Source organism: Cucurbita pepo, chromosome 8 (assembly GCF_057944985.1).
Source record: "Cucurbita pepo subsp. pepo isolate OVF chromosome 8, ASM5794498v1, whole genome shotgun sequence".
Lineage (NCBI taxonomy): Eukaryota > Viridiplantae > Streptophyta > Magnoliopsida > Cucurbitales > Cucurbitaceae > Cucurbita > Cucurbita pepo.
Window position 1 is genome coordinate 9711833 of NC_141805.1, and position 27992 is coordinate 9739824.

Consider the following 27992-nt stretch of genomic DNA (forward strand, 5'->3'; position numbering starts at 1 on the left):
CTTTGATACCATGGCTAAGTTTAGGACATGGCTCTGATACCGATACCACGGCTAAGTTTAGGGCATGACTCTGATACCATGTTAGATGGCTAAATTTAGGGCATGACTCTGTTACCACGTTAGATGACTGAGTTTAGGGCATGACTCTGATACCATGTTAGATGGCTAAATTTAGGGCATGACTCTGTTACCACGTTAGATGACTGAGTTTAGGGCATGACTCTGATACCATGTTAGATGGCTAAATTTAGGGCATGACTCTGTTACACGTTAGATGACTGAGTTTAGGGCATGACTCTGATACCATGTTAGATGGCTAAGTTTAGGGCATGACTCTGATACTATGGCTAAGTTGGCTAAGTTTAGAGCATGGCTGATGTTAGATGGCTAAGTTGGCTAAGTTTAGGGTATGACTCTGATACCATGGTTAGGTTTAGGGTATGACTCTGATATCATATTAGATGGCTAAGTTTAGGGCATGACTCTGATACCATGTTAGATGTCTAAGTTTAGGACATGACTCTGATACCATATTAGATGCACACGACTCTCCACAATGGTATAATATTGTCCACTTTGAGCATAAGCTCTCGTGGCTTTGATTTGGGCTTCTCCAAAAGGCCTTATACGAGATTAGAAACCATGATCATTCTCTAAATTAGCTGATGCGGGACTTTCATCCAACATAGCATACTAAAAATTGATGATTTTGATCGGTTGCTTGTCCAATCTTACCTACTAGCAGAGATATTGTCCTCTTTGAGATATTGTCGAACAGGGTACATCTTCTTTTCTGATAACTCAATTATAGAAACGCTAAAGTTACATACAAAGTGATACGGAAATAAGATGTCTATCAGAGTGGAACTTACTGTCTAGTGGCTCAATTATCGAAACGCTAAACTTGAGCCTACTTTATTTAAAATAATTTTATATTGGATGACCTCCCATCAAAATTTTAGAATACATGTGAGTAAGAACAAACTATAGTCGGGAAAGCTTTGGAGGGTATTTTTTTTTCTGTATCTGGCGTGTAAGAAATAAGAACCTACACTAAAGCCTCCATAAGAGGAATCAAATTCGTTGCACCAAGACCCATCGATAATTCTCCACTGCATCAACAAAGGGAAATAAAAGCAAAAAGAGATTGGAATTCAGAGCGAAAATCTTCCATTGTTGAGCTCCGAAAGTGGGAAAAAGAGAGAAAAAAGTTGCTTAAACCCCCATTGTTCTTCAAACCAAACGATTCGAAGAGACAAGGAATCTCCTCTCGCCCCTTTCAATGGTGGGATTTCTCTACTTCTTCACTATAAAGTTTCTTTACCTTTTTCTTCCACTTTCCTCTGCAAATTCATCTCTGTTTCATCTGTTCTACATTTTTTTTTTGCCTCATTTGAACTTGTTTCGCATCTTGGATCAATTTCACTCCATAAATTTCACTACCCATTTCAGATTTTAGGTTAGAGGTAGTAATGATTCATTTATTGCTCACTTTTTGTGTGTCAGGTTTAGCTGATGAGGTGTTTCCTAATTTAGCTCAAAATCATTTAATCATGTCCGGAAATTTGTTCTGTGATGTTTTTTTAGTTGTTTTTGGACTAGATCTTTGTTGCCCATAAAGCTGTAATGAAGGTTTGTTGTTGATTGAATCTGTTGGCTTATTTTGGTTCTGGTTGTTTTGTTGTGTTGTAGCTTTGAAGCACCCTGGTTTTCTTTTTGGGTTAAGTTTTTAGAAGATTTGATAATGGTTTCGAGGTCTTATTCTAACTTGTTAGAGCTTGCTTCTGGTGGTTGTTCTCCAACTTTTGGCCTTGGCCGAGAGAAAAAGAGGCTTCCTAGAGTGGCCACTGTGGCTGGAGTCTTGTCTGAGCTTGATGATGATAGCTGCAACAGTATTGGCTCGGATGCCCCTTCATCGGTCGTGCAAGACCGGATGATTATTGTGGGGAATCAGCTCCCGATTCGGGCACATCGAGATGAGAATGGAGATTGGGAGTTTAGTATGGATGAGGATTCACTTCTTTTACAGCTTAAAGATGGGCTTGGAGAAGATGTGGAGGTGATTTATATTGGTTGTTTAAGAGAGGAGGTCGATCCAAGGGAGCAAGATGAGGTTGCACAAACGCTTTTGGACCGATTCAAATGTGTCCCGACATTCCTCCCTCCCGAGCTTTTTAGTAAATTTTACCATGGATTCTGTAAGCAACATTTATGGCCATTGTTTCACTATATGCTTCCTCTTTCGCCTGATCTTGGTGGTCGATTTGATAGGTCGTTATGGCAAGCTTATCTTTCGGTTAATAAGATATTTGCAGATAAAGTTATGGAAGTGATTAGCCCTGATGATGACTTTGTTTGGGTTCATGATTATCATTTGATGGTTTTGCCAACATTTTTGAGGAAGAGGTTTAACAGGGTGAAGCTCGGATTCTTCCTACACAGTCCGTTTCCTTCGTCTGAGATTTATCGAACGCTTCCCGTTAGAGATGAACTTCTTCGGGCACTATTGAACTCTGATCTTATTGGCTTCCATACATTTGATTATGCTAGGCACTTTTTATCTTGCTGCAGTAGAATGCTTGGTCTGTCTTATCAATCTAAGCGAGGTTACATCGGGCTTGAATACTACGGTCGTACTGTGAGTATTAAGATTCTTCCTGTCGGTATTCATATCGGTCAGCTCCAAAATGTTTTAAATCTCCCCGAGACTGTTTCGAAAGTTGCAGAATTGCAAAATCGGTTCAAAGGTCAAACGGTTTTGCTTGGGGTTGATGATATGGACATATTTAAAGGGATCAGCCTGAAACTTTTGGCATTTGAACAATTGCTCCGACAACATCCCGAGAGATGGGGTAAAGCTGTGTTAGTACAGATAGCGAACCCTGCACGAGGTAGAGGGAAAGATGTACAGGAAGTTGTGGCTGAAACTACTGCGACCGTGAATAGGATTAATGCAACATTCAGGAGGCCGGGATATGAGCCTGTGGTTTTGATTAACACTCCCTTGCAGTTTTTCGAGCGAATTGCATACTATTCGATTGCTGAGTGCTGCTTGGTCACTGCAGTGAGAGATGGGATGAATCTCATACCTTACGAGTATATTATATGTCGACAAGGCAACGAGAAGCTCGACAATGTTCTTGAGCTAAATCCTTCAACTGCAAAGAAGAGCATGATAGTGCTGTCTGAGTTTATTGGGTGTTCCCCGTCCCTCAGCGGAGCTATTCGGGTTAACCCATGGAATATTGAAGCTGTCACCGAAGCAATGGATTCTGCCCTGGTAATCCCTGAGGCGGAAAAGCAATTGCGACATGAAAAACATTATAGGTACGTTAGTACACACGATGTTGCGTACTGGGCGCGCAGCTTTTTGCTGGATCTGGGCAGGGCATGTCGAGACCATTCAATGAGGAGATGTTGGGGTATAGGTTTTGGCTTAGGATTTCGAGTGATCGCTCTGGATCCAAATTTCAGGAAGCTTTCAGTTGATCATATTGTTTCGGTTTATAAGAGAACCTGCCACCGGGCGATCTTGTTAGATTATGATGGTATCATGATGCTTCCTGGCTCGATTAGCATGAATCCAACTGCTGAAGCCCTTGGGATCTTGAATAACTTGTGTAAAGATCCTAAGAACGTCGTGTTCCTTGTTAGCGGAAAGGACCGAAAAACTCTGACGGAATGGTTTTCACCGTGCGAAAAGCTTGGACTAGCTGCAGAACATGGTTTCTACCTTAGGTATTATATTCTACATTGCTCAATCCAATTTGTTATACTATAGCTTCGGAATGCTGCTATGATATTGATATTGTTACGAATCTCCACAATGATATGATATTATTCACTTTGAGCATAAGCTCTCATGGATTTGCTTTTGGTTTCCCGTAGAGGCCTCATACCAATGGAGATGTATTCTTTACTTATAAACCCACGATCAACCCCTTAATTAGCCGATGTGGGACTCTCAACAACAATCCTCCCCTCGAACAAAGTATACCAAAGAACCTTCCCTGAGGCCTATGGAGCCCTCGAACAACCTCCCCTTAATCGAGGCTCGAACAAAATATACCCTTTGTTTGACTCTTGAGTCACTTTTGACTACACCTTCGAGACTCACAATTTTTTGTTCGACATTTGAGGATTCTTAAGGGCATGACTCTGATGCCATGATAGGAACCGCGAATCTCCACAATGGTATGATATGGTCGACTTTGAGCATAAGCTCTCATGACTTTGTTTTTGGTTTCTCGAAAAGATTTCATACCAATGGAGATGTATTCTTTACTTATAAACCCATGATCAACCTCTTAATTAGCCGATGTGGGACTCTCCACCAACAATCCTCAACCGTAGATATATTGGATAATTGCAGTTAGTTTTCATTGAATTAGCCATAGACGTGTCGGTTCATCGATGTTTCCTTTCTGCAATTTCTATAAAACTATGATTCTGCAATCTTATCAGCCTTTGTGATTTTGATGACATTTGTTTCAGGCCAAATCATGCTGCAGATTGGGAGACATCTGTAAGTGTGACAGATTTCGACTGGAAACAGATTGCCGAACCCGTTATGCAACTGTACACCGAGACGACGGATGGTTCTACAATCGAAACTAAAGAGAGCGTTCTTGTTTGGAACTACCTTTACGCGGATCCTGATTTCGGATCGTGCCAGGCTAAGGAACTTTTAGATCACCTTGAAAGTGTTCTTGCTAATGAGCCAGTTTCTGTCAAGAGTGGCCAACACATTGTAGAAGTCAAACCTCAGGTTAGTCTTTTTATCTTCAAGAATCAAACTTTTTCTGTTGAACCGGAGTGACACATACGATTAGTGATGACCCGTGAAAGAGGTTAACTGTGAGATCCCACATTAGTTGGGAAGGAGAACGAAGCATCCTTTGTAAGGGTGTGGAAACCTCTCCCTAGCAGACGGATTTTAAGAACCTTGAGGGGAAGCCCAAAGAGAACAATATCTGCTAGCGGTGGGCTTGGGCCGTTACAAATGATATCAGAGCTAGACACCGAATGACGTGCTAGCGAGAAGGCTGAGCCCTAAAGGGAGTGGACACAAGATGGTGTGTCAGCAAGGACTTTGAGCTCCGAAGGGGGTGGATTGTGAGATCCTACATCAGTTGGGGAGGAGAACGAAGTATCCTTTGTAAGGGTGTGGAAACCTCTCCCTAGCCGACGCATTTTAAAAACCTTGAGGGGAAGCCCAAAGAGGACAATATCTGATAGCGGTGGGTTTGGGCCGTTACAAATGGTATCAGAGCTAGACACCGGATGATGTGCTAGCGAGAAGGCTGAGCCCTGAAGGGAGTGGACACAAGGTGGTGTGTCAACAAGGACGTTGAACCCTAAAGGGGGAGTGAATTGTGAGATCCTACATCGGTTGGGGAGGAGAACGAAGCATCCTTTGTAAGGGTGTGGAAACCTCTCCCTAGCATACGCGTTTTAAAAACTTTTAGGGAAAGCCCGAAAGAGAAAACTCAAAGAGGACAATATCTGCTAGCGGTGAGCTTGGGCTGTTACATTAACAATCTTAATCTTGTAATTCGCTTTACGTGTTAGGTTTCATGACAGGACTCGGATTTTCTTGTTAATTAATAACTACTAGGATTGAAAACTCGAGTCAAATGCAAATGGTCTTTCAAACCGATCGAAAGGTCGAATTATTAGAATACGATGAGCTATGAGAAGGGCTTCTTCCAAGGCTTGATGTTTTGTTTCTTCTGGCTTTTGTAACAAAACGGCAGGGTGTAAACAAGGGTATTGTAGCAGAATATCTCTTGCAAACAATGAGGGAGAAGGGAATGCTTCCTGATTTCGTTCTATGCATCGGAGACGATAGGTCGGACGAGGATATGTTCGAGGTGATAACGAGTGCAAAACCCACCCTTCCTCCCAATGCTGAAGTGTTCGGTTGCACGGTCGGGCAGAAACCAAGCAAGGCTAAGTATTACTTGGAAGACACACACGAAATCTTGAGAATGTTACAAGGTCTCACCCATGCGTCCGAGCATGCCGCTCGAGCCACCGCACAGACGACGCCTCATAGAGTGGTAATTGCAGAGAATAAGTAATAGAAATCTCCTTCCTATTGTTGTCTATATGGTGTTAGCTCTGTGCAAAAGTCTCTGTTATTGTTGTTTGAGGGCTGCATTTTATCTGTTTCTCTTCATACCGGTTTTTCTCGGACTCCGCTCCTTGCATGATGTTCATAGTTCGTTCGACAATTTTGAAGTGGCTATTGAATCATGAGTTGTCTTATCTACTAAGTTATACTCGGATTGACTTTATAGTTTCATTCTTACTGATTCTCGAGATATCTTGTCCATACAAAAGCCAACTCGAGTTGTCTCTCGAACTCTTACCTTCTGGAGTGACCTACCATCGAGATTGTAAGAGCTTAGTGTGAGATCTTACGTCGATTAGAGAGGAGAATGAGTGCCAGCGAGTACGTTGGCTGTGAAGGGGGTGGATGCTCAAACATCTCCCTAACGGTTGCGTTTTAAAACCTCGAGAGAATGCTCAAAGAAGACAATATCTACTTGAAATAAAATTAAAAAATATAAAATTAAAAAATAAATTATTAATTCCTTAAAAGTTGGGATAGAAAATATTTGGAAGTAATTACTAAAATTTTAAATTTAGACTTTCATTTGAATATAGCATAGATTATTCTTTACGGCGACCCCGAGAGCTGCGGCGGCGCGTATCTGAATGTTGTCCAATCCTCCATTCCGGCCGGCGGCTGCACGGAACTTTGCTCCAAAACTAACACCGTTTGTGGTATTCTGTCAACGATTCTTCTTCTTCCTCTTCGTTCACTTTTCTTTGTCATTGATTTCGGTTCGTATCCCTCGCGAAGAGGAAGCTTGACAGTGCTGATTTCTTTTGGTTTCCGATGGACTTCCTGTTCTGAGATTTTTAATTTCAACCGATGACTACAAGAATCTGAGATTTTTTTTTGCTGATGATCTTCTTCCACAGATTCGTAATGGAATTTTAATTTCGGTTGGCGCTTGAAAACCCTAGATCCCAATATCGACTCCGTGAGCATTTATTTCGATTATAGCATAGGAGAAATCCGAGGCAGGGCGACCTCTTTTGATCTCTATTCTATTTGTTGTATGATCATTATTTTTTTGCAGGGTTTGTGCGTTTTCGAACTTGATGGATTCAAGTATTGTTATTGGCATCGTAATTCTCAGTATCAGCTTGATTTTGAGTCGTGTCCTTTATGTTTTATATTGGAGCGGTAGGGCCCTTCCAAACAAAAGCTTGGGATCTGTCAGTACCCTCATTGTCTTAGGCTCAGGTGAGACAGTCATCAATTCCATTTGAGTTTTAGATTGAAGAATGTAATTGCACTGATCGTTGCATATGTAGTGTAGGGGGTCACACGGCCGAAATGCTCAATGTGTTGTCTGTGCTGCAGAAGGACTTGTTTTCTCCAAGATTCTACATTGCTGCTGCTGCTACCGATGACATGAGTCTTCAAAAAGCTCGCACATATGAACATCAACTGGCTCATAAGGTGCGTTATCAGGGTCTTCAAACTTCTCTTATTTTCTGAATCAGGAAACGAGGGAGGGGATAGTATGGCCTATGGGTGGAGTTCCCCTATTTTCAATTAGGGGAAAATCGTAAGTTTCTTGCAGATTCAGTCCACAAACTTGAATGGATTCAATTGGGATTCTGTTGCATGAGTTCGAATTGGACCTGTAGGAACTTTTAGAAGATTAGTAATGGATTCTATAGGAACTTTGTGAATTTGTAGTAGGGGTCGCATCCAAGCTTGAGCTTAGTAGTTTTCTTCAGATAGTAAGCTATCTCCACTTTTTATCAGCTCCCATGAAACAACCCCTAGAGCTTGGATTGATGAAATCTTGATTTAATGTCCTCACTGTCTTCCTTTATGCTGGCATAGGGTAATTTGGACAACATTTTTTGTCTGAAGTTCATTTTGCATGATTAAGATGATTTGGATCATATCAATATCCAACCTATTATTTGAACTGGAATCTAGCTTAACTTGTGGCTATCGCAGCGAGAACGGCGATAAACATAATATTGTTGATAGCGACAACAATACAGTTGACTCTTGAGTTTTCGTGCATAGGAGTAACGTTGTGGATATTGTGCCCTTTTTGTAATTATAGCTTATCCCCCCTTATAAGCTCATTGGAATAGTTTTTTTAATAATCATCTAGATAGAAATGTCTATTTTTACGTAATTTCATTTTATCAATGAAATGAATTATTTCCTTCCCTATTAAAAAAAACTGTTGTGTTTCCTTTTAATTCATTGGTTTTCCTGCATAATGTTACTCCTATGCACGAAAACTCAAGAGTCAACTGTGTTGTTGTCGCTATCAACAATATTATGTTTATCGCCGTTCTCACTGCCATAGCCACAAGTTAAGCTAGATTCCAGTTCAAATAATATGTTGGATATTGATATGATCCTAGTCATCTTAATCATGCAAAATGAACTTCAAGAAAGATGTGACAAAAATGTTGTTCAAATTACCATATGCCACATTAAGGAAAAATCAAGATTAATTTATTCTTGGATGGTTACAAATTTTAGGTGGATTATAATATAGAGTTACGACGTTTCATTAATTTATTTTAAGATTTTTTATTTATTTTAAAGTTACATTTACATAGTGGCTGATTATGGTTATGAAGTATGAAAGCTACAACTCTTGAAATGCCTCCGGGAAGGCTAAAGGTTTTCTTTTGAGGCTATATAAAGCCATGTATGTTGTTTTTGTAAAGTAGACTTGAAAATATAGTAAAAAGAACATTTATGCTTTCTTCTAGCCAAGGGCTAAGTTTTTTTTGTAATTGTAATGCTTAGAATCGTTCAAGCTTGACTTGATCAATAGTCTTACTTGTGGAGTGATTCGAATCTCAAAGAAGTTTTCTTGCCTTGAGATAGTCAATCAACAAGGTAATCGTGATCTTATTTTCCCTTGGGATAATTTTTTATTGATTCGAGGTTCTTGGATATTTCAATCTATCTTATTCTTCAATAAAGTTGTTAGATAAAAATCCCAAGAGTTTCAATCACTTCAAATGAAATCAACTTGATTAGGAGGTTTTAGCACTTGTGAACTAGAGGTTTGCATATCCAAAACGTCTACGAGGGTTCTTGCATTCAACTAGCCGATATTCTGTTTCATTCAAATAAATGATAAGAGTTGCTCACTCCCACTTTGTTTACAAGTTTTCCTATTAAATTTGTTTGTGAAATGGGTGCTTGTTGCAGACTGGGGCTGAGGTAGACAAGATGGCACACTTCCTAGGGAAGTAGGACAATCATATTTCACTTCTGTTTGGACAACTTCGATTGCCACACTGAACGCACTCTGGTAACAATTGCATTCATATTCAAGGTTCAAAAAAGTGCATTGAACAACATTCTTTTGCATTTTCCAGTTCCAAGTTTACAATATCGTAGAGAATAAATGAACACTAGAATCTGAATGCAGGTTGTGGGGATTAGATGGTCATCAATTTTTTGTGGAAAGCATTGCAAGAGTGAAGAGATTATCATTGAGTGGGTACGTTTTATACAAGTTACACATGGCTGATCAGTTCTTTGTGCAATGGCCACAACTGCAGAGAAAATATCCCACTCTCACTACGTTGGTTGTCTCATGTAGTTGATGATCAAAAACCATACAGGTTAGGAGAATTTTATGGTTCCTGCAGCTTAAATTTGGTCTGAATTTGTCATGCAGCTTTGAAAAGTAGCTTGAAGGGGAAAAAAAATCAAAGTTTCTGGGCCATGACAGCAGTTTTGCCCTGTTTTAGATAGATTTTTCAACCTGCATAGCAAATCACTCTTCCGAGTGTTGGAGTGTTGTCTAATAGTTGTATTTATAATGTTGAGGATTATTGGGAGTGAGTCCCACGTTGGTTAATTTAGTGGAAGATCGTAAGTTTATAAGTGAGGAATATTATCTCTATTGGTATGAGGTATTTTGGGGAAGTTCAAAGCAAAGTCACGAGAGCTTGTACTCAAAGTGGACAATATCATACCATATAAAGCTGGCTGGTACATTGCATCTTGGATTTATTGATAACTTGAACCAACTGATTAAGATAATATATTATTGACTCAAAGTTAAAAGGTTTAAATCTCAATGTTAACTCATGTTATTGAACTTGAAAAGCTTATAATATTTCATTAGTTGGGGAATCTCTGTTGATACTGTAGATTTTTTTTTTTTTTTTGAAAAATATTAAAATATATAAATTATTTAAATCAATAAAAATGATAATAGGTTCTAATAAAAGTTTTGGTGTGTTGTTTTTATTCATAAATTATTCATTATTTAGGAGTCTTTTAAATAATGAATATATTTTTATAATATAGTTTTAAACAAAAAAATAAACTGCAACACCAATAACACACCAAAAAAATCAAAATAAATAAAATGCCTATTCAACCCTTCTTTAGTACAGTTGTCCAAAACGTTTCAATGAGGCTAAAGAATCAAACGTTCAAACTATTTTTACAAATATCCCTCAGTCAAAAGCTAGACGATGTTGCAAAATGTACATCATATGAACACGGGTCGAGGTATAACCCATGGTCGTGCATCGTGATAAAAAGAATACAACCAAAGTTTCCATTTTAAATATCAGATTGTCAAGAATCCTCCATCGAAGAAAAAATGGCGATTCTCAACCGAAACCGAACGTCCACAAAAGTACACAATACTAATGATTTAGATTCATTCTGTCTATCTCAAGCTCATTTCCCAGCATAATCATAGAACACAGAAAAAAAGAAAATAGTTCTAACCAGAAACCATGATATTTCTGAATTTCCCAAGAAATCAGGCTCAGGACCTATTATTCAGAATGTACAGTTCATAAAAAAGACAAAATTCTTTCATCATTTTCTTGGCAGATCATAAAAAGGAAGTTTCTTGGATTCAGAACACGACTATCATCTCAAAGCAGGTTCAACAACTTGTTGGGAGGATGTTCTTATTTTCCTATGACACCAAAGCATTCAAATTACAGCACTAAACCACCAAACACAAAGAAAATGATACTAGAAATTTTCTGGGGAAAAAAATCATTAATTGAATTCACTAAAAAGATTCAAAATCTATGAGCTAGAACCATCCTAAAAAAGAGGAAAAGATTAAACCTCAAGATACAATTTGACCTCCATAAGACCTCACTAAGGTGTTTGAAGAACTATCTCCAGTGGTAACTTTAGAGGATGGAATATACATGATAACCTGGACACACTTCAATTTCGTCATGAGGTTAAGAACTAAATGAAGGAAAGTAGTCAATTTTACCTTTTTCATTTCTGTACCAATGGATATCTAAAGAAATGTGTAGAACTCACTTCAAGTCCAGAAAGAACGACCCAAATGAATTGAGCAAATTCAAGCAACTCTAGAACATAAAGGCTTGAGAATGAAGGGCTTCCAAAATAATGGTCAATCTCGAACAGGGGTTTCTTCTTTCATTTCCCTGTTAACTGATTGACCTCCATCATCCTCATCAATGGCGGTCTTTCTAGTTTCTTGGTCAGCAGTCTGCACCGGCAGTTGCTGATCAGAGCCAATCTTGTGCTCACCTTCCTTGGTGTCTGGATTCTTCTTCATTGGATCTTTGTTCTGCGCTAAATCACAGAAAAAATCCGTCAAAACCTTCTCATAACCCGGCATTTTTGCATACCCAGGGAAATAGTTAATGTCAATTATAAGATACCGAGTCCCAATTTTTGAGTCCCGAATCACGTTGAAGTTAAAAAGATTCAAGTTCAGGGAGCGCCGCAACCCTCTAGCAATGTCAGTGACGAAACTCAACGGTGGCATCTCTGTATCGTCAAGCTGCATCATCTTGTAGAACTTATCGTTAATTTTCTCACGAGGGGTCAAATTCGAAACCTGCGAAAATGACAACAATCCTTCTACATTTCCCAATTTCGCTTCCGGTTCATCAGGCAGAGATTTCCTCTTCACACATTTCACATATTGCCCAACAACGTAAACCTTAAAGATAATCCCTCCATGATTTACGAACTCCTGCAAGACTATCGGAGGCTTAAGCTTGTTCAAACAATCATGGTTGAAAACGAGCGCCATTTTGTGAGATTTGGCACTACCATCAGCCACCAACGGCTTGGCAATGACTGGGAACTTCAAACCCTCCCAAGCCTGCCGATCAAACAAAGTTTCCTTATCGTAAATCACAATCTGCTTGGGGATCCCAAACGATTCATTGGCGTTATCAATCTTCAACTCGGAAACCACTTGAAGCATGGAAATCCGGTTATGAAGTCTCTCAATCGAGTCCGGTGAGTCCAAAATCAAGGCATTGGGGTTCTTTACTCTAAACGCAACCAGCTGCTTCCTCCAATCCTCACCGTAATACTTGTGAAGAATGCAATCAAATGGCCCTTGATCAAGAAGTGGCCGGTCAGTGTCGATTCGAACAAGATCAATCCCTCGAGACGCCGCGAGGCTGACTAATGAGTCTTGGATGAAGCTCTGTTGCTTCTTGGGAGCCAAAGCATACCCTATACAGAACCTACGTTCCGCCATTGATACACTACAAAAATTACACTAAGAACTAGAACCAAAAAGCACGACACTCATCAAAACAATAACAAAGAACTCGCATAAACAAGATTCACATTCACCAGAACACCGAAATTTGAACCCCGAGGAAGCTCTCGGAACCTTTGAAGAACTAGGGTTTCGTTTCTTCTAGGGTTCTTGAAAGAAAACGAAAAATTGAAAAGCTTTGAAACAGAACAAATGAGTCATTTTAAAAATTAACCTCCAAATATTTTGATTTGAAACCAGTTTTTCTTTTTTCTTTTTTTTTTTTTTTTTTGCATGTGAAAAGACGACTTTACCCTTTCTTATTTAAATTTGGAGGTATGTCCAAAATTGAATAGGCAAAATTCTTCTTCCCTCTCTACCCATTTCTCGCTCGATCAACGTTATTCTCGTTCAATTTCTTGTTCGATCAACATCATTCTCGTTCGATTTCTTGCTCGATCGACATTATTCTCATTCAATTTCTTGCTCAATCAACTTTATTCTCGTTCGATTCCTTGCTCGATTAACATCATTTTTGTTCGATTTCTTACTCGATAAGCATCTTCTTTCTTGGTCTTGATCTAGTTAGAGGGGAAGAATTGGAAAAAAGACAAAAAAGGGTAGGAAGTGACCGGGAGCTAGGATTAGGGTTTTGTCTTTTTTCTCGATCTCGATCTTGGTCGGGATTGGACTAGAAAAAAGACGTTTTTTCTTTTTTAAGAATATGTTTTAATTCTTTTTTTTTTTTTTTAATTTGCACAGTTTAACGTTATTTTTTATTCATAAATAAGGTAGGTATCACAATGTCGTTGGTTACAAACATCTCTACCTATGATCACTTTCTTACGAAGAAATTGACTCGGACCCAATTAGCCATGTTTAGAGAAACATGTTTTGGTCCTCTTCTAGAAACAAACATAATGTTCTATAGACCATTAACACAATATATTCTTCATAGAGAAGTGAATGAGAGTAGGATGCACGTGATTCGTTTGAACCTTTTGAGACAAAAATGTTATTTAGTCCGAGCGAGTATAACCTCATCACTAGACTTGGACTTATATATGGAAGGAGCGATGTTTGTCGTGTTATACTTAGAGCTAAGTATTTGAACACTAACGAATATATGAAGGGATTTGAATTGGCTTGCAATGATCGACAAGAGAATACAACAAATGGATTATACCTTACTCAGTATCAGTGATGAGCGAAGGCGTGCAAAGGAGAGTTCAAATGGAAAGCAACAAACATAGCATCTTTATGGTTACCGGCACACTTTCTATGAGATCCTACAATTTACGAAGCATTTTTATAAGTGTGTGGAAACCTCTCCCTAACATATACGTTTTAAAACTGTGAGGCTGACGACAATACGTAACGGGCAAAAGCGGATAATATCTCTTGGCACTGGGCTTGACTTGTTACAACGACTAAATCACTAGCTCGAAAAAAATACGTCCACAACATGTGTATATATAAGGCTCTTCTTCTGACCTCCCAACCATTTTTTATGTTATTATTTTAATTTGATGTTTTCTTAACATATAATAATATAAAACCTGATTAATATTAACTTTTGCTTAATTCAAAAGTGAGTTGGTAAACCACATAAAAGAATACAAAGAAAGCTAAAAGAGTATTCAGTTCATTCCACACCATCAACTTCTTCCTTCCTGTGTTTCCTATCTATCTAAACCTTTTGACTCTTTTGTTTCTGTGAGAGCTCTCTGGCGTTCGGCTATCGGACTTGCGTTTAACCCCGCCTTGTTTCGGTGCTGCAACGCCATTTCTCGATGCATTTGCCACAGCCTTTCGGTTGGCAACTGCTGGTCTCTTCCCCTTCCTTTCACTCATCTTCTCCGGTCTTTTCCCCTTCCTTTCACTCGTCCTCTCCGGGAAATCCTCCGGTCTTCTCCTCTTGTGATCTACTCGCTTCTCCTTACTGTTGGAATGCGATTTAGTCCATTTCGTGCCACTGCCTTTCGCTTGGTTCTTCTTCTGGGAGCCGGGTTTGCTCGCACGCAGGCCCTGGTAGGATGCAACCGTAGCTTTTGGGGTTGCCCTCTTGCTGCTGTCTGGTGTCCTTAAACCTGAATCCACAGCCCTTTTCTTTGCTGAGCGATCGACTTCAGTAGATGGGTTATTACGTTTCTTGAGCGGGGTCGATGTCAAGTTTGGTTTGGCATGAAAGAGCCTCAGTGCTCGATCACGCAACTGTAGTTTTTGATTGTTAATTACTGAATTTGCTGCTTCCTGCACAGACATAGAAGCAATGCGTTGTTCTTAGATTGAAATTGAAAGATAAAGATGTAAACCAATGGGAAAACATGCAGTTGTCTTCAAGACTAGAGGTGACAAAAACAATCAGGGAAGATAGAGAGAAAAATAAGTTAACAGATATCTAGCTTTTGCCTATGTATTTACTAACTGCTACCCAAGTGTTTCGGTAGCCAGGGTTCGAGATGATCAGAAATACCAACGAGGTTTTAATTTAACTAAATCTGAAGGTTAGAGCTCAATAACTCAAAGCCATTGTTGAGCTGAACTTGAAGTGTAGCAGCCCAAGTCTACTGCTAACAAATATTGTCTGCTTCGGCCCGTTATACATCACTGTCAGCCTCACAGTTTTAAAACGCGTCTATTAGGGAAATGTTCCACACCCTTATAAGGAATGCTTCGTTCTCCTCCCCAACCAGTGTAGGATCGCATCCTTAATACTAGTGGAAGTTAGTCATGATTCATGAACATGATGCAAAGAGTGGGGACGTAAAGTGGATGAAGCCTCCCCATAGCCAGTCGGAATCCACCATGAGCATGATGCAAGAGACGAGGCCTCAGGTACCCGGTTATAAAAAAGCATAATAAAAATACCAAGCTTCCTCAACCAAAAGAACAGAATTTACAACCTCGTCTACTAGATCCAGACAGACAGGAAAGTGCGCACACACGATGTCGATACACCTATACAGCATACTCGTATGTGCGCAAACATGTAATTTAAACCATATATTATTATTAGATCAATCAAACTAATTGAACTAACAAAACAGTAAAAAGTGTTTTCTCGTCATTTAGTAAAAAGTGAAGAAAATGGGAGAAAACCAATGAGCTTACAGATCTCTCTAAATGAATGAACATTAATATCAAAAAAGCCGATCGTACCTTCGTTTTAAAGAAGACATACGCAAAACCCTTCCCTATGTTCACATTAGGATCTCTGATGACCCGAACAGCTTCGACACTAGATCCCACATTCTCGATTCCACAAAATAGTTGATACAATTCTTCATCCTGAAAATGTAGATGTATAAAACAACCATAAACCAACTTTACATAACTTAGCATCAAGGAAGGGAAGAGGAAAGAAAACTTGCGTATAGAAAAGGTTACCTTTACATCAAATGGAAGGTTACCCACAAAAACAGTTCTCTTGGGATCATAGATTGGGGAACTTCCTACTTTCAACTTTTTACGAGGCGGGCATGCCCTATCAACACGTATATGATTTCCTGCAAACTAAATTCATATATATAAAGATCATGAATGGAAATAGCCAAAGCTACAAGTTTCGACTTCGAAAAGCTAAGAAGAAGAAGAAAAGAGAGTAAGAACTATACCACAGCCATGTTATGGGACAGAGAAGCCTGTGCTGATTCCTCCGTTTTGAAAACAACATATGCATGAGAACTGCAAATCATTCATTTTCATCACTAAAAACGGTATATAATGTCTTAAAATAAGAATAAGCAACCATATCCAGTAATTCTCTCCTAAGGACCTTTCCTAAAATCATGATCTCTTAAAGAACTCTAGGAGTCAAAGCGGCATGCAAGCAAAACTGTGCACGCTAAGAGAAAAGGGGAGAGATGCTCGAAATTACTATCACAATCAAGCCGCCCCCTACCCTATCTCTCAAACTCTAAAAGGGCCCGTCACTTCATTCGTACCTTCTTGGCTTAGGCTTCCAACTGAAGTGACGACCATATAGTATAACCCTGATCAAGTAAGATCATCCTAAAACCACTATCCCTTTCTCTAATTTTGATTATAAGTGAACAACGATTCAATATCGAAACATTAAGCGACATTTATCAAATTCAATTACGTCACATTATGATATAAAATCATTACCTGTCCGCATCTTCATTGACTTTCTTTGAAAGAATTGCTCCCTTCCTAGGTTTTTTGCTCTGATCAGAGAAAAAGTACAAAATTCTTAAGTTTGAAGATCGATAAATTGAGAAAAACAAAACCCCACGAACTAGAAATTCAAGATAATGAACAAATAGAAAACAATGCTTACATTTGCAAGTGGCACAGAACGGATCCTAACAGATTCTATTTCTCCAAATTGGCTAAACTCCTTGCCTAAAGCTTTTTTCTTCACTTTCAATGGCAAATTCCCAACAAAAACAGTTCTCAAAAGCTTGCTTTCATCATCAAATCCCTCCTTCGTTACCAACATCTCAGAAAAATCGTCCATCGCTTTCCTCTTCTTCCCAACAACAGTGCCCCCTGAACCTTCCACTTCATCTTCAGCTACTTCTGATGCACCATACTTCTTCGCTTCATACTCTCTCTCCAGTTCGTCTCTCTTCCTCTTCTTCTTCTCTTTCGTCAACTTCACATCCACACCGAGTTTACTGTCACTCCTTCGTTCGTCTATCTTCAATTCGCCGCTAAATTCAGAACCGATTTCCGCACCGTTCCTTTTGTTCTTCTTCACTACGCCTCGGGATTGAAAACCCCTTTCTTCATCATCCTTCTCGATAACTCCATTATCCAATTCCCGGTCCCGAGACTTGTCCTTCCTCTTCGATTTCTTGACTTCCGACGAACTTTTAACACCATTCTCAGCAGAATCCAAATCCATTCCAACCCGTTTCTCCTTGCTCTTCTTCCTACTCTTTACATCATCGATAGTATGACCATCAGCGCCGCCACTGGGAGATTTTTCAGCAACTGCCGCCACAGGGGTTGAACTAGTATCTTTCCTACGAAAAGGATTCTCGGTGGAGAAGATAGAAACGCCATCACTTTCAGCACCAACGTTGCCGAACAGAGTCTCGAAAACGCTGGAGGGAGCAGAACCAATGGCGACTTCTTCGGAGGAACTTTTGGGGCCGTTGGTTTTCTTCTTCCCCATTACTCTTCCTCTGGGCTGGTTTTCTGCAGATTCTGTGAATTTACAGGTTGAAGTAATTGCGGCGAACAATGGACATTGTAGACGATGAATTTTGGAGCCCTAGGTCTTCTTCCGTGTCGGATTGGGAATGATATATATTTCTTTTCTTTATTATTGTATAAATTAATAAAATAACTTTATTATTTGGGTGATTTTTTTAATAAAAAAATAATTTATTCATTTAATCTCTCCATTAATTTAATTTAAGTTATCATTCATTTAATAAAAACACAAATAAGCAAAATAATAATAATAAATAAATAAATAAATAAATAAATAATTGTGAAGGGAGGAGAAGAGTCGAGCTATTTTTCTACCGTACCTCTATAGTTCGTGCACTAAAACCTCCCCTTTTACAGTATGGTCACTGCACCCTGTGCTTTTATAGTTCGTGCACTAAAACCTCCCCTTTTACAATATGGTCACTCCACCCTGTGCTTTTATGCATGCTGATGTCATTTATTGTATCTTCCCCTTACAGTATTGTCACTGCACCTGTACTTTTATGCATGCTGATGTCATTTATTGTATCTTCGATTTGGTCGCTCTTAGTAATTGCATCATGTCTGGACTGTGAGGGGTGAGACCTCCCTTACAATATCGTCTGTCGGTCCATGCTAATGTCATTTATTGTATCTTCGATTATTGCATCCTGTCTAGATTGTGAGGACTCTCAGCCCGGTGATTGTTGGATCAGTCTATTTATTTTTGGAAGTTTTAAAAATGTTTAAAGGTATTTTTAAAATAGGAGATATTAAAATCAAATATTTATTATTATTTTTTAAGTTTAAAAAGTATTAGAAAAATTTTAGAAGTTTAGTAAAATATAATATTAATTTTTTGAATTTGTTAGCTAAACAAATAGGAGAGGGTATAATTGGGAAAAGGGTTTTAATGGAGGGGTAGAATTGGGAGAATAATTTTGTCGTGTAATTAACCTAAGCAGGGGAGAAGAAACGTAATTAGATTCATTTCTTCTCTCTTCCTTTCCCGCGAGTTTCAGCTATGGATTCTTCTCTGCGCAATTCTCTCAATCCCAATAAACTTCTCAAAGAAGAGTGAGTAATCCCATTTTCCTTCATGTTTCTCAGCTTCAATTTTGTCTTTCCATGTTTCTTGTTCATTTCTTTCGATCTCCAGATTCGTTAGCAATTTGACTGGATCTTCTATGATCGAGATCGCGGCGCTTTCCACTATTATACCTGTAATTCCCTTTGGTTTTCCTTTAATCTCATTTTTTCTGTGTTGCACTACTTCTCTGGCTTACTGGAATTTTTTTTGGCTGTTTTTCTCTCTGAGTGTGCAGATTCTGGTGATTCTTCGGCATTCATTCTACTCCAGCGGCGTGATTGGTGTGTCTCTTAAAGCTTTTCTGAGTTGATTGTTTTTTTATGGTTGTTTTTCTTCCAATTCATGTGGGTTTTGAAGTAGCATTTGGCGGGTTGAACTTCTTAATTCTGGATTCCTCAGCTCATTCGGACTCGTGCTTTTGCTCTAGTATCAAACTCGGAACTCCGTCTCAAATTTTAGCTTTCATTTTCTTTCTTAAAGAATAGGCTTTAACAGTTACGATGCAAGACGGTTGAATTGACTCCCTCCGCCCCCTTTTCTTTCCTGGGTGGATGAGATAACAGAGACACAGGATCGAGTTGTGATGCAACTAATGTTTCGAAATGGCTACCCAAATTTGAAGTTCTTTATGATCATTCCTCGGAATTACACTGGTACCTTGATATAGGTTGAGCAAAAAAAGTAGTAGCTAACTAATTAGTAGCTATTTAGCCACTTACTAGGTTATGACCTCCTCTACAATGCCAAAACTTTAGTTTTACAACGGTATTATGCATGCAAATATTATTATTGTCTTCCTACTACAATTTGATGATGAATGGATTGTGTTCAAAATGTTGGGATTGGTCTGACTGCATCATCTGATACAGTTGCTTATTTGTTTGCAAAGGCTCAATTAGGTTGACCAAGCCTCTAGATATGGAATGTTGGATGATGAAAGTCCCACGTCGGCTAATTTAGGGAATGATCATGGGTTTATAATCAAAGAATACTCTCTCCATTGGTATGAGGCCTTTTGGGGAAGCCCAAAGCAAAGCCATGAGAGCTTATGCTCAAAGTGGACAATATCATACCATTTTGGAGAGTCGTGTTTGTCTAACATGGTATCAGAGCCATGCCCTAAACTTAGTCGTGCCAATAGATTGGTAAATCCTCAAATGTCGAACAAAGGACTCCAAAAGAAAAGGAGTTGAGTCTCGATTAAGGGGAGGCGTACTTTGTTTGAGGGGAGGTGTTGGATGATGAAAGTCCCACATCGTCTAATTTAGGGAATGATCATGGGTTTATAATCAAAGAATACTCTCTCCATTGGTATGAGGCCTTTTGGGGAAGCCCAAAGCAAAGCCATGAGAGCTTATGCTCAAAGTGGACAATATCATACCATTGTGGAGAGTCGTGTTCGTCTAACATGGAATACTATGAATGTATGGAACTGTTATTTCCTTTCTTCATCATGTGGTTAATCTTAGATCTCTTTGTTACCAGATCATACTGCTGCAGATGCTTCACTGAAGAAAAGTGACAATCCAGTTATCCACTCAAAGAGCTTGAAGCGATACTTGGCTGCCATTACTGTAGATTTTCTTGTTATCGTGATTCCCACTATCTTATTTTTCACTGTAAGTAATGTATGGGAGATTAAACGTATTGTATCAAGAGTATTTGTTTATTTGTAGTTCATCACATAAATGCTATATGATTCATCACTATGATCTCTATTTCTTCTTTTCTGCTTTAGGCTGAGGATTTCTTTATGCAGATGTACTCAATACATTTTTATTTCTGGACTCTGAATGTGGTGCTTATAGACTCAAATGGGGTCTGAGGGATATATGTTTACATGAGAGAGATGTTCTATTTCACTTTTATGTTTTCCTTTCGTAATCCTCTTCATTTCCATGATAAATGCCTCATTTAATTGTTATGATTGGAAATCCCTCATCTTGATAAGTTTTGTCTATTTTCATTTGAGACCGACTTAATTTGCTCATTTGGTATCCTGGACTAATTCTTGGGTGGTTTTGTTTCCTAATTATTCATATGACAGGTTCTAGCAGAATGGTCATGTCTGTGTGCGGTTTTATTGACTTTTCTATTATTGTTGTTGATTGCAGCTAAAGGGTAAGACATTTTCTTTTCATATTAAATATTGTACTTTTTACTGGGGAATTATCCTTATTGTTCATTCGTAGTATATAAAATGTTGCATGAGCTGCTGCTGGGCAAACAAGTCTCTTCTGCATCACGCTGACAAAAAGCCATTGTACTCCCAACACAGAATTCACAGTCATTCTCCAACTTGGGAAACAGCAAACCAAAGTCTAAAGCAAAATATTTCATCTTTTAGGGTTGTTGTGGTATGCTTTTTAAATCATTGTTTATCTATCACATGTTTCGTGCAAATGTAGTCTATATTCTCATATCATCTAGAATATTCTTTTTGTTAAAAATGTCAATGCAGATGATCACAACATGCTTGTGCATATTGGCTGTTGATTTCAGAATATTTCCCAGAAGATATGCTAAGACAGAGACTTACGGTACAAGTCTGGTAAGTTTTTGTTCAGTTATCAACAACCTTTACTTTATTATTATTATTTTTAAAGTTCATCTTTATTCTCACTTTTTGTATATAAAATCTTAGCACTATTTATTTTTCGGGCTTGGCAGACAACCTAGATGACACTTTCGTTTTAAAAATTATTTATCGACATTTCCTCCACCCCACCCCACCCAAAGTATAGGCTTACTTTCACTCAATTAGTCCTCTGTTTCTATGTTTTTTATTGTCCATTTTAACATATATGTAATTCTGTTTTTGACAATTTGGAGAACTTGATGGGAGGCTCTTTGTGGCAAGGGATGGGGAGGGTGATAGCCATCATTTGGTTAACACAGGTTTTAATTTCTGTGGTGGGGTACTGGAGTTGGAAATTAAGCCTGAAAAGGGAAGCTCTTTTGTATAAGTGGTTGTGGTATTTTCCTTTGAAACCAAGTTCTCTGTGGTAAAAATCGTCTCTTTAGCCACTTCTTTATCCTTACTCTGGATTCCCCTCTCCTGTTTGTACCTTAGAAGAGGTCATGGTTGACATTGTTCCCTAGTTTTAGTTGCTAAGAATTGGAGTCTCTTTTTCACCATTTTTTTTTCCCGTTTTCTTCCTTGTTCTAAATTATAATTTAAGCTTTAGTGAAGCACCATGAGTTGGCCTAGGAGCCAATCAGGGACATGGTGGTAATCTATTTAGGATTTATTATACTACGAGTTTTCTTGGCAGCCAAATGTAGAAGGGTCAGACAGTTATCCTTGTGAAGTGGGCGTAAGCTGGTCCGTACACTTGTGGATATTAAAAAATAATTTCAAGCTTTTCTTGCGTTTGCCATGTATTTTTGTATGGCTTCTCTTCTGGTACTTTCATCTATCTAAGTGAAAGTTGATTTATATTAAAACAAAAATGGCCTTTGTAACTAATAATTGTAGAAGTAACAATTCTGACATTTGTGACCGTTGGAGGATATTAGTGGTTTTGGGGAAACTGAGACCTGGAGAAAGGTATGAAGTGTGAAATTGTAGTCTGAAGTTAGTCTTGCCATCTAACGTTTATATCTTTCTCCTTCTCTGCTTGACTACTCTCTTTATAGATTATCTCTCTGGTGTCAAACGATGTCATATGCAGTTGGCATGATAGAGAAATCTCTGAAAGGAACAATATTGGAAATTTAGCTTCATTTTCTTGAGACACGATTGTGCATCTTTCTGGAACAAGATTACCAATATTGGAAACCTTCTTGCTTTTGTTCCCAGTCTCTCAAAAAATAAAATGCTAACCTGGGAGGATAAATAAGTAGCTGAAGATCTCAGTATACAGTGGGATCTGAAGTGGCCACTTCTTGGAGTTTTTCAGGTTGTGTGGATAAGATATTCATCTTTATAGGGACATTTCTGTTACAAACTAATAGCTAGAGCATTAAAGAGTATGATTATCCAACCGAATTCCCACTTTATTCTTTGACGTCCCGACATCCACTATTCCTTACTTTACGTGTTCTTATCACTTTCACTCTTCCATTATTGTTTAATGTATGCCTTAATCTTTCAGTGAAGAATACGTAATTCTACTAATTAGTGATAATTCTCATAGTATGTACCACTTAACTGATGATATTCAAACACGAGTATTACAGATGGATCTTGGTGTTGGTTCATTTGTGCTGGCAAATTCATTAGTTTCTCAGCAGGCACGAAATGTCCCATCCACGTGAGTAATTCATTCCTTTATCATATGGTATGTATTCATATACATCTTCATTGCCTGATGGGTATTTAGTTCTATTCTTGAGGTCATCACTCTTACGAGAGCATTATGAGGTCTCTATGCAGTTATATGCTTGAAACACACCCATGTATTCTTATTGATCAGAAAAGTTTTGAAACGTATGGTATAAGACAATCTCCAAAAATTGACATGCCATGGATGGGTATAATAAAATTGTTCTACGAATTTTAACATGTAAATAATACTCAAAACTGATAGGGAAAATGGATTCCTGCCTTAAAACACTGAAATATATATTCCTTAAATATTAAACGTCAAACATGATTCCTTTTATAAAGCTAGGACATGGGGGGAAATCCTTAACAACATTATGACTAAATCACTGCATTCTAGATATTCTTTATTGATTAATCTTGGATTCAAGACAAAGTGAACTAGAACTTGAAAGAATAGCCATATGAACAAGGTTCCTAGTATTACTCAATGTGCACTATTCTTTATTCAAGCTCCCACGTTTGCCTGACTTGGAGGATTAGTTATAACACCTTTCATCGTTCGTTATTTTCACTCAAGTTATTTCCTTCTTTAACTCATTAAATTATTGTGGTTACATTGTTTACTAATATGTGGAATTCAGCTGCAGAGCATTTCACAATTTGTTGTTCTTCTTTCTTTTTCAGAAAGCAAAAAGGTGCATTAAAATCTGTTTTTCCTCTTATTGTTCTTGGACTAGTTCGTCTTATTACTACTACTGGTGTAGATTATCAGGTAAGTTCGTTTGTTGGTTTTTCAATCACATTAATATATTAATGTCAAATGTAGGTGGAGTCTTTGAGATGTATTGCACGATTGCATTTTATTAAGATTATGCTTCTGTATATTGAAATGATGGAAAATTTTCACACATTAACTAGAATACCATGATATGTTTTATTGAACATGATTGCAACATAATATATGCTATAGATTGTGCAATTGGAGGACATCCCTATTAGGCTAATTTCTTTCACTGTGTAATTGAAATATATTAATTGTGAAGAGATCATAGAATATGTTAGCTATGAAATTTATTCTTATCGAAAAAGTCTGCGTTTGCCCAAGGCTGTTACCTATAAAATATATTGCTCCACAAACAAACTCGCTGTTGACATATGGGGGCATATTTTTTTTTTTTTCAATTTAAATTTTTATACGTGAAACATACCTTCTGATGTCTTCTTGTAGGTTCATGTGGGAGAATATGGGGTGCACTGGAATTTCTTTTTCACACTTGCTGGTGTATCAATTCTTACCACTATCATTAATATTCCTCCACAATATTCTGGAATTATTGGTACAACAATTCTAGTAGGTATAGTTCAACTAAATTATATCTTGTTAGCAAGTATAACCTCAGAATCTATGATAAGTTCATTAAGCATTTTGTTTTGCAGGGTACCAGTGTTGGTTGACGTATGGGTTAAATATTTATCTTCTTTCAAATCAGAGGGGATCAGATATAATCAGCCAAAACAAGGAAGGAATTTTTAGCATATTTGGTAAGCATTGGTTTAAATTTGGTTTAAATTTTTAGCATATTTTAGCAATTTTAGCATATTTTAGCATATAGGCTGCATTTGAATAAAAGAACGAACTCAACCGAAGAACTACAATTAAAACAAGACCAAGATTTGAAAGAAGAAGAACAAAAACCAAGAGATTTTTTTCTCAGGAAACCCAGAAACTCAAATCGAAATGGTCGAAAGCTTTGCTTTTGATTGAATTTAGCTGTCGCATGCTGATATGCTTGTTCGAGAAATTCCTTACTCTCTTTGATATTCTCTATGGATTCTGGATTTTTTTCTTTTTTCTTCCTGGGAAACGAAAAACTTTTAATCCTCCTTTACTGTCACAGTGTGCTCAGTAATTGATCATTCCATTCGCAGGGTATTGGAGTATTTACCTTATTGGTGTGCAGTTGGGAAACTCTATCTTCTTTGGAAAAAATTCAACTGCTACGCTAAGGAGCAATAGAAGAGCAAGGATAATAGTTTGGATACTTGCTCTTTCCTTTTGGTATTACTCTATACCTTGAGCTCTGCAAGATTTTTTTTCTTTTTCAGGAAAAGAATGCCTGAATGGATGTTAAAATTCTAAAATTTATCTTAATGCCTGTGTCAGGATGGCAACCTTGCTTCTGGATTCCTATGTTGAGAGAGTTTCTCGAAGAACGGTAAAGACATTTCTCTGCTAAGCCATCTCTTTACATTCATAATGGTTTTCATAAAACTATAGTTAAATCTTTTTTTGCAGTGCAACCTGGCATACGTTAATCTGGTACTGGCACAAAATTTACAGGTTCGAACTCCTTTTCGTTTTCCTACCACCAGAAAAACTATATATTTAGGACTCGTTATCTTGAATCGAAGAACACTGCTACTGGCCATTCTGGTATGGCATATTTAAGGAGGTTGGAATCAGGCCATGGCGCTTCTACCAATAATCCAGAATAGAATGATTTATCGTTGCATGTTCATTGATTTTCTTTCTCATAACTGAATAGGATAAATGATATGTATGCCTCTGAATTTCACTCCAAAACTCGGAAGTAGTCGAAGAGACGGTAGCTTTTGCGCCATGATCGAGAAACTTATAGCAACATTATTTTACAGGTTTTGGCAATACTAATGCTTTCTAGTTATGTTACTGGAAATGGAACTTCTGTTCTTGAAGAAGCGTTCAACAGCAATTTATTGGCTGCATTTCTTTTGGTAACATCTCTTCCATTTCCATCCTTTTGTATGCCTTTTTTTTTATCTCTTTTCCATTTTTCATTATCTTTTTCTCCTTTCAGGCAAACTTGCTCACTGGGTTAGTTAACTTGTCTGTCGATACCCTGTCCATGTCATCCATCTTCGCTTTATTTATTTTGCTTGCGTATGCATTTACTTTATCGACGCTAACGGGACTGGCCAAGTTCTATGGCATTAGGTTGAAGTTTTGGTAGGCAAAACAACATCAATCTTATTGTTGTTGTAAAGGTTAACTTTGTTCGAACCAGCTTGTGTGCATCTAAACTATTCTCATGGAACAAAGTTTGACCCTACGAGATCTGGTTGTCAGGTAACTCATAGAATATTAAATCGTAGTCAATGACCGTTATTAGTGTGCTGAAGGTCAATAATTACGATTATCTGCACATAATAGAAGCTATCTAAGGTATCATCGTTTGAAATTACCATTATTGCTCCCATTTTTTGGCCATTAAAAACAAAAAAAAAAGTTAGAATTACATTTATTTTGGCTCCAACTTGGCAGATGAAGACTGTTAGCCCACTAGCATAAGTGATTTGGGCTCAAATTCAGCCCTGCGGAGTTGAGAGATTATTATTTTTGGGCTTAAATCATTACGGCCCAATAGTTTTTAGAACATTAAATAAACAAAGGTAATTGAAGGGTAGTTCTGTCATTTGATGCATTTTGTAAATATTGCACATCGTCGATATCGTCGATGTTTTTTCTTTTTTTGCACATCGTCGATGTTTCTTTTTTTTTTTTTTTTTTTTTTTTTTGAGCTAAACTAAACATAAAATGGGCAAGAAAATATAGAGGATGTCGTCGATGTTTTTGTTTTCCTAGTTTATTTATACTCGTCTACACTCTTATCTTGTTAGTAATAATAGAAGTTTTTTTTTATACTCGTCTACGCTCTTATCTTGTTAGTAATAATAGAAGTCGAAAATGGTCTATCTATATGATTTATGTTCGATCTTTTACATGGGTTTGTGCAAAAAAAAGAAAAAGAAAAAAGAAAAAAAAAAGAAATCATAAACGTTTTTGTTTTTAAAATCTAAATACTTTAGAAATGATTAAAGTAATGAAAAGGATGGGTTTTATTTATCTTTTTATCTATTTATTTATTTATTTATTGCATGAATTATCCATTTCCATCATTATTGGGCCCCACAGAAAGTAGATTGTCGGAATGGGCCAAAGCCCATATGGCCCATAGAATGTGTCTCTTTTCCTGGATGTCCCACCAGTTGTCAGTCCGGACGTTAAAATCCAATGACAAAATTATTTATTCAATAATGTTTCATTTTCAATAAATATTAATATTAATTTTTATCAAAATTTGTTAAATTATAATCACAATTTATTAGTTTATTATTATAATAATAAGGCCCATTTTATTTATTTATTTATTTTTAGTTTTCTATTCTCTTTCTAAAAATTTATTTGGTAAATTATTACCTTTTCTTTTAAATGCATTTGAATTATTAATTTTTTAAGGCTTAAAAATTGTGCTTAATTTTAAAAATGTCTTTAATAAATATATTTAAAAAATATAATTATCAAACAAAATCTTAACGGATAAATTCTAATGGGTCAAAGGGATTTCCATTATAATTCAAATCCATTTCATCTTTATTTTTCTTTTAAAGAATAATATATATATATTCACTAAAATAAATAAATAAAATAAAATAACATAAATATATAAAAAAAAGGTTAGGTTTATAAATAAATGACACAATAGAACAATCATTTTTCATAGCTTTATAATATTATAAATAAATGGAATTATTTCTCACTCTCACCTAATTAGGTAATGTTTTTTTACCTAATATGCTAATAATTACCATGATAATTAAGCATGCCAAATAACATCAACTATAATTAACCCATACACATAATTAATTTAACGGGTATTGTCACTATCGTACTTTTTCAACCTTGCAACGTCGTGATCTTGACACGCTCACGACCAGCATCAAAGGATCTTAAACTTCATATATATTTTTCGGCCCACTTTGCTGTTTCATTCGACCTTAGGTGAGGTTTGTCTTTGCCAACCAAATATCGATGGTGCAGAATTTAAGCTTGTTC

The 27992-nt window shown here is 37.4% G+C and overlaps 5 protein-coding genes across 17 annotated transcripts; 3 read left to right on the top strand and 2 right to left on the bottom strand.

Moving 5' to 3' along the window:
* Positions 1–1057: 1057 nt before the first annotated feature.
* Positions 1058–6270, top strand: LOC111800793 (alpha,alpha-trehalose-phosphate synthase [UDP-forming] 5). The gene is made up of 4 exons (XM_023684645.2): positions 1058–1285; positions 1693–3738; positions 4495–4768; positions 5757–6270. Exons 2-4 carry the CDS (start codon positions 1745–1747, stop codon positions 6081–6083), a joined length of 2595 nt encoding a protein of 864 aa, XP_023540413.1. The 5' UTR covers positions 1058–1285; positions 1693–1744; the 3' UTR covers positions 6084–6270.
* A 355-nt stretch (positions 6271–6625) lies between these two features.
* LOC111800861 (UDP-N-acetylglucosamine transferase subunit ALG14) lies at positions 6626–10082 on the top strand. 6 transcript variants are annotated; one of them, XM_087126053.1, is made up of 6 exons: positions 6633–6792; positions 6994–7055; positions 7155–7321; positions 7398–7540; positions 9281–9383; positions 9504–10082. In XM_087126053.1, the coding sequence occupies exons 3-5, from the start codon at positions 7177–7179 to the stop codon at positions 9323–9325; spliced, it is 333 nt and encodes a 110-aa protein (XP_086982179.1). In that variant the 5' UTR covers positions 6633–6792; positions 6994–7055; positions 7155–7176; the 3' UTR covers positions 9326–9383; positions 9504–10082. The 6 variants fall into 6 exon arrangements, 5 of the variants coding, with proteins under 5 accessions (XP_086982178.1, XP_086982179.1, XP_086982177.1 ...); XR_015422134.1 differs by adding an exon at positions 8870–8962 and having other exon boundaries at positions 6626–7321; XM_087126051.1 differs by having other exon boundaries at positions 6633–7055.
* A 649-nt stretch (positions 10083–10731) lies between these two features.
* On the bottom strand, positions 10732–12815 carry LOC111800839 (inositol-tetrakisphosphate 1-kinase 1). Of its 2 annotated transcripts, none has more exons than XM_023684715.2 (2): positions 11337–12815; positions 10732–11021 (listed from the first exon to the last, which is right to left on the bottom strand). In XM_023684715.2, the coding sequence occupies exon 1, from the start codon at positions 12588–12590 to the stop codon at positions 11481–11483; it is 1110 nt and encodes a 369-aa protein (XP_023540483.2). In that variant the 5' UTR covers positions 12591–12815; the 3' UTR covers positions 10732–11021; positions 11337–11480. The 2 variants fall into 2 exon arrangements, with proteins under 2 accessions (XP_023540483.2, XP_023540482.2); XM_023684714.2 differs by having other exon boundaries at positions 11180–12815.
* A 1321-nt stretch (positions 12816–14136) lies between these two features.
* LOC111800814 (RNA-binding (RRM/RBD/RNP motifs) family protein) lies at positions 14137–17861 on the bottom strand. Its single transcript, XM_023684669.2, has 6 exons — positions 16897–17861; positions 16725–16783; positions 16211–16280; positions 15984–16109; positions 15756–15884; positions 14137–14846 (listed from the first exon to the last, which is right to left on the bottom strand). The coding sequence occupies exons 1-6, from the start codon at positions 17737–17739 to the stop codon at positions 14280–14282; spliced, it is 1794 nt and encodes a 597-aa protein (XP_023540437.2). The 5' UTR covers positions 17740–17861; the 3' UTR covers positions 14137–14279.
* Positions 17862–18697: 836 nt separating this feature from the next.
* On the top strand, positions 18698–26211 carry LOC111800825 (transferases, transferring acyl groups). 7 transcript variants are annotated; one of them, XM_087126391.1, is made up of 16 exons: positions 18698–18836; positions 18919–18982; positions 19085–19154; positions 20335–20468; positions 20897–20970; positions 21128–21206; positions 21311–21400; positions 23032–23105; positions 23804–23891; positions 24348–24474; positions 24557–24661; positions 25049–25178; positions 25284–25335; positions 25416–25460; positions 25775–25873; positions 25957–26211. In XM_087126391.1, exons 1-16 carry the CDS (start codon positions 18784–18786, stop codon positions 26107–26109), a joined length of 1437 nt encoding a protein of 478 aa, XP_086982517.1. In that variant the 5' UTR covers positions 18698–18783; the 3' UTR covers positions 26110–26211. The 7 variants fall into 7 exon arrangements, with proteins under 7 accessions (XP_086982517.1, XP_086982512.1, XP_086982514.1 ...); XM_087126386.1 differs by having other exon boundaries at positions 19085–19130; positions 25398–25460; XM_087126388.1 differs by having other exon boundaries at positions 19085–19130.
* Positions 26212–27992: the final 1781 nt, after the last annotated feature.

Bases quoted from the DNA above. Each gene is read 5' to 3' on its own strand.
- LOC111800793 (XM_023684645.2), top strand. From the start codon at position 1,745: ATGGTTTCGAGGTCTTATTCTAACTTGTTAGAGCTTGCTTCTGGTGGT. The intron at 3,739-4,494 runs GTATTATATTCT...CATTTGTTTCAG, and splicing joins GAACATGGTTTCTACCTTAG to GCCAAATCATGCTGCAGATT. The intron at 4,769-5,756 runs GTTAGTCTTTTT...ACAAAACGGCAG, and splicing joins TTGTAGAAGTCAAACCTCAG to GGTGTAAACAAGGGTATTGT.
- LOC111800861 (XM_087126052.1), top strand. From the start codon at position 7,177: ATGGATTCAAGTATTGTTATTGGCATCGTAATTCTCAGTATCAGCTTG. The intron at 7,322-7,397 runs GTGAGACAGTCA...TATGTAGTGTAG, and splicing joins CCTCATTGTCTTAGGCTCAG to GGGGTCACACGGCCGAAATG. The intron at 7,541-9,280 runs GTGCGTTATCAG...TGCTTGTTGCAG, and splicing joins AACATCAACTGGCTCATAAG to ACTGGGGCTGAGGTAGACAA.
- LOC111800839 (XM_023684715.2), bottom strand. From the start codon at position 12,590: ATGGCGGAACGTAGGTTCTGTATAGGGTATGCTTTGGCTCCCAAGAAG.
- LOC111800814 (XM_023684669.2), bottom strand. From the start codon at position 17,739: ATGGGGAAGAAGAAAACCAACGGCCCCAAAAGTTCCTCCGAAGAAGTC. The intron at 16,784-16,896 runs GTAAGCATTGTT...TTCTCTGATCAG, and splicing joins GTTCTGTGCCACTTGCAAAT to AGCAAAAAACCTAGGAAGGG. The intron at 16,281-16,724 runs GTAATGATTTTA...AATGATTTGCAG, and splicing joins GTCAATGAAGATGCGGACAG to TTCTCATGCATATGTTGTTT.
- LOC111800825 (XM_087126391.1), top strand. From the start codon at position 18,784: ATGGATTCTTCTCTGCGCAATTCTCTCAATCCCAATAAACTTCTCAAA. The intron at 20,469-20,896 runs GTAAGTAATGTA...TTCATATGACAG, and splicing joins CCACTATCTTATTTTTCACT to GTTCTAGCAGAATGGTCATG. The intron at 21,207-21,310 runs GTATGCTTTTTA...ATGTCAATGCAG, and splicing joins CATCTTTTAGGGTTGTTGTG to ATGATCACAACATGCTTGTG.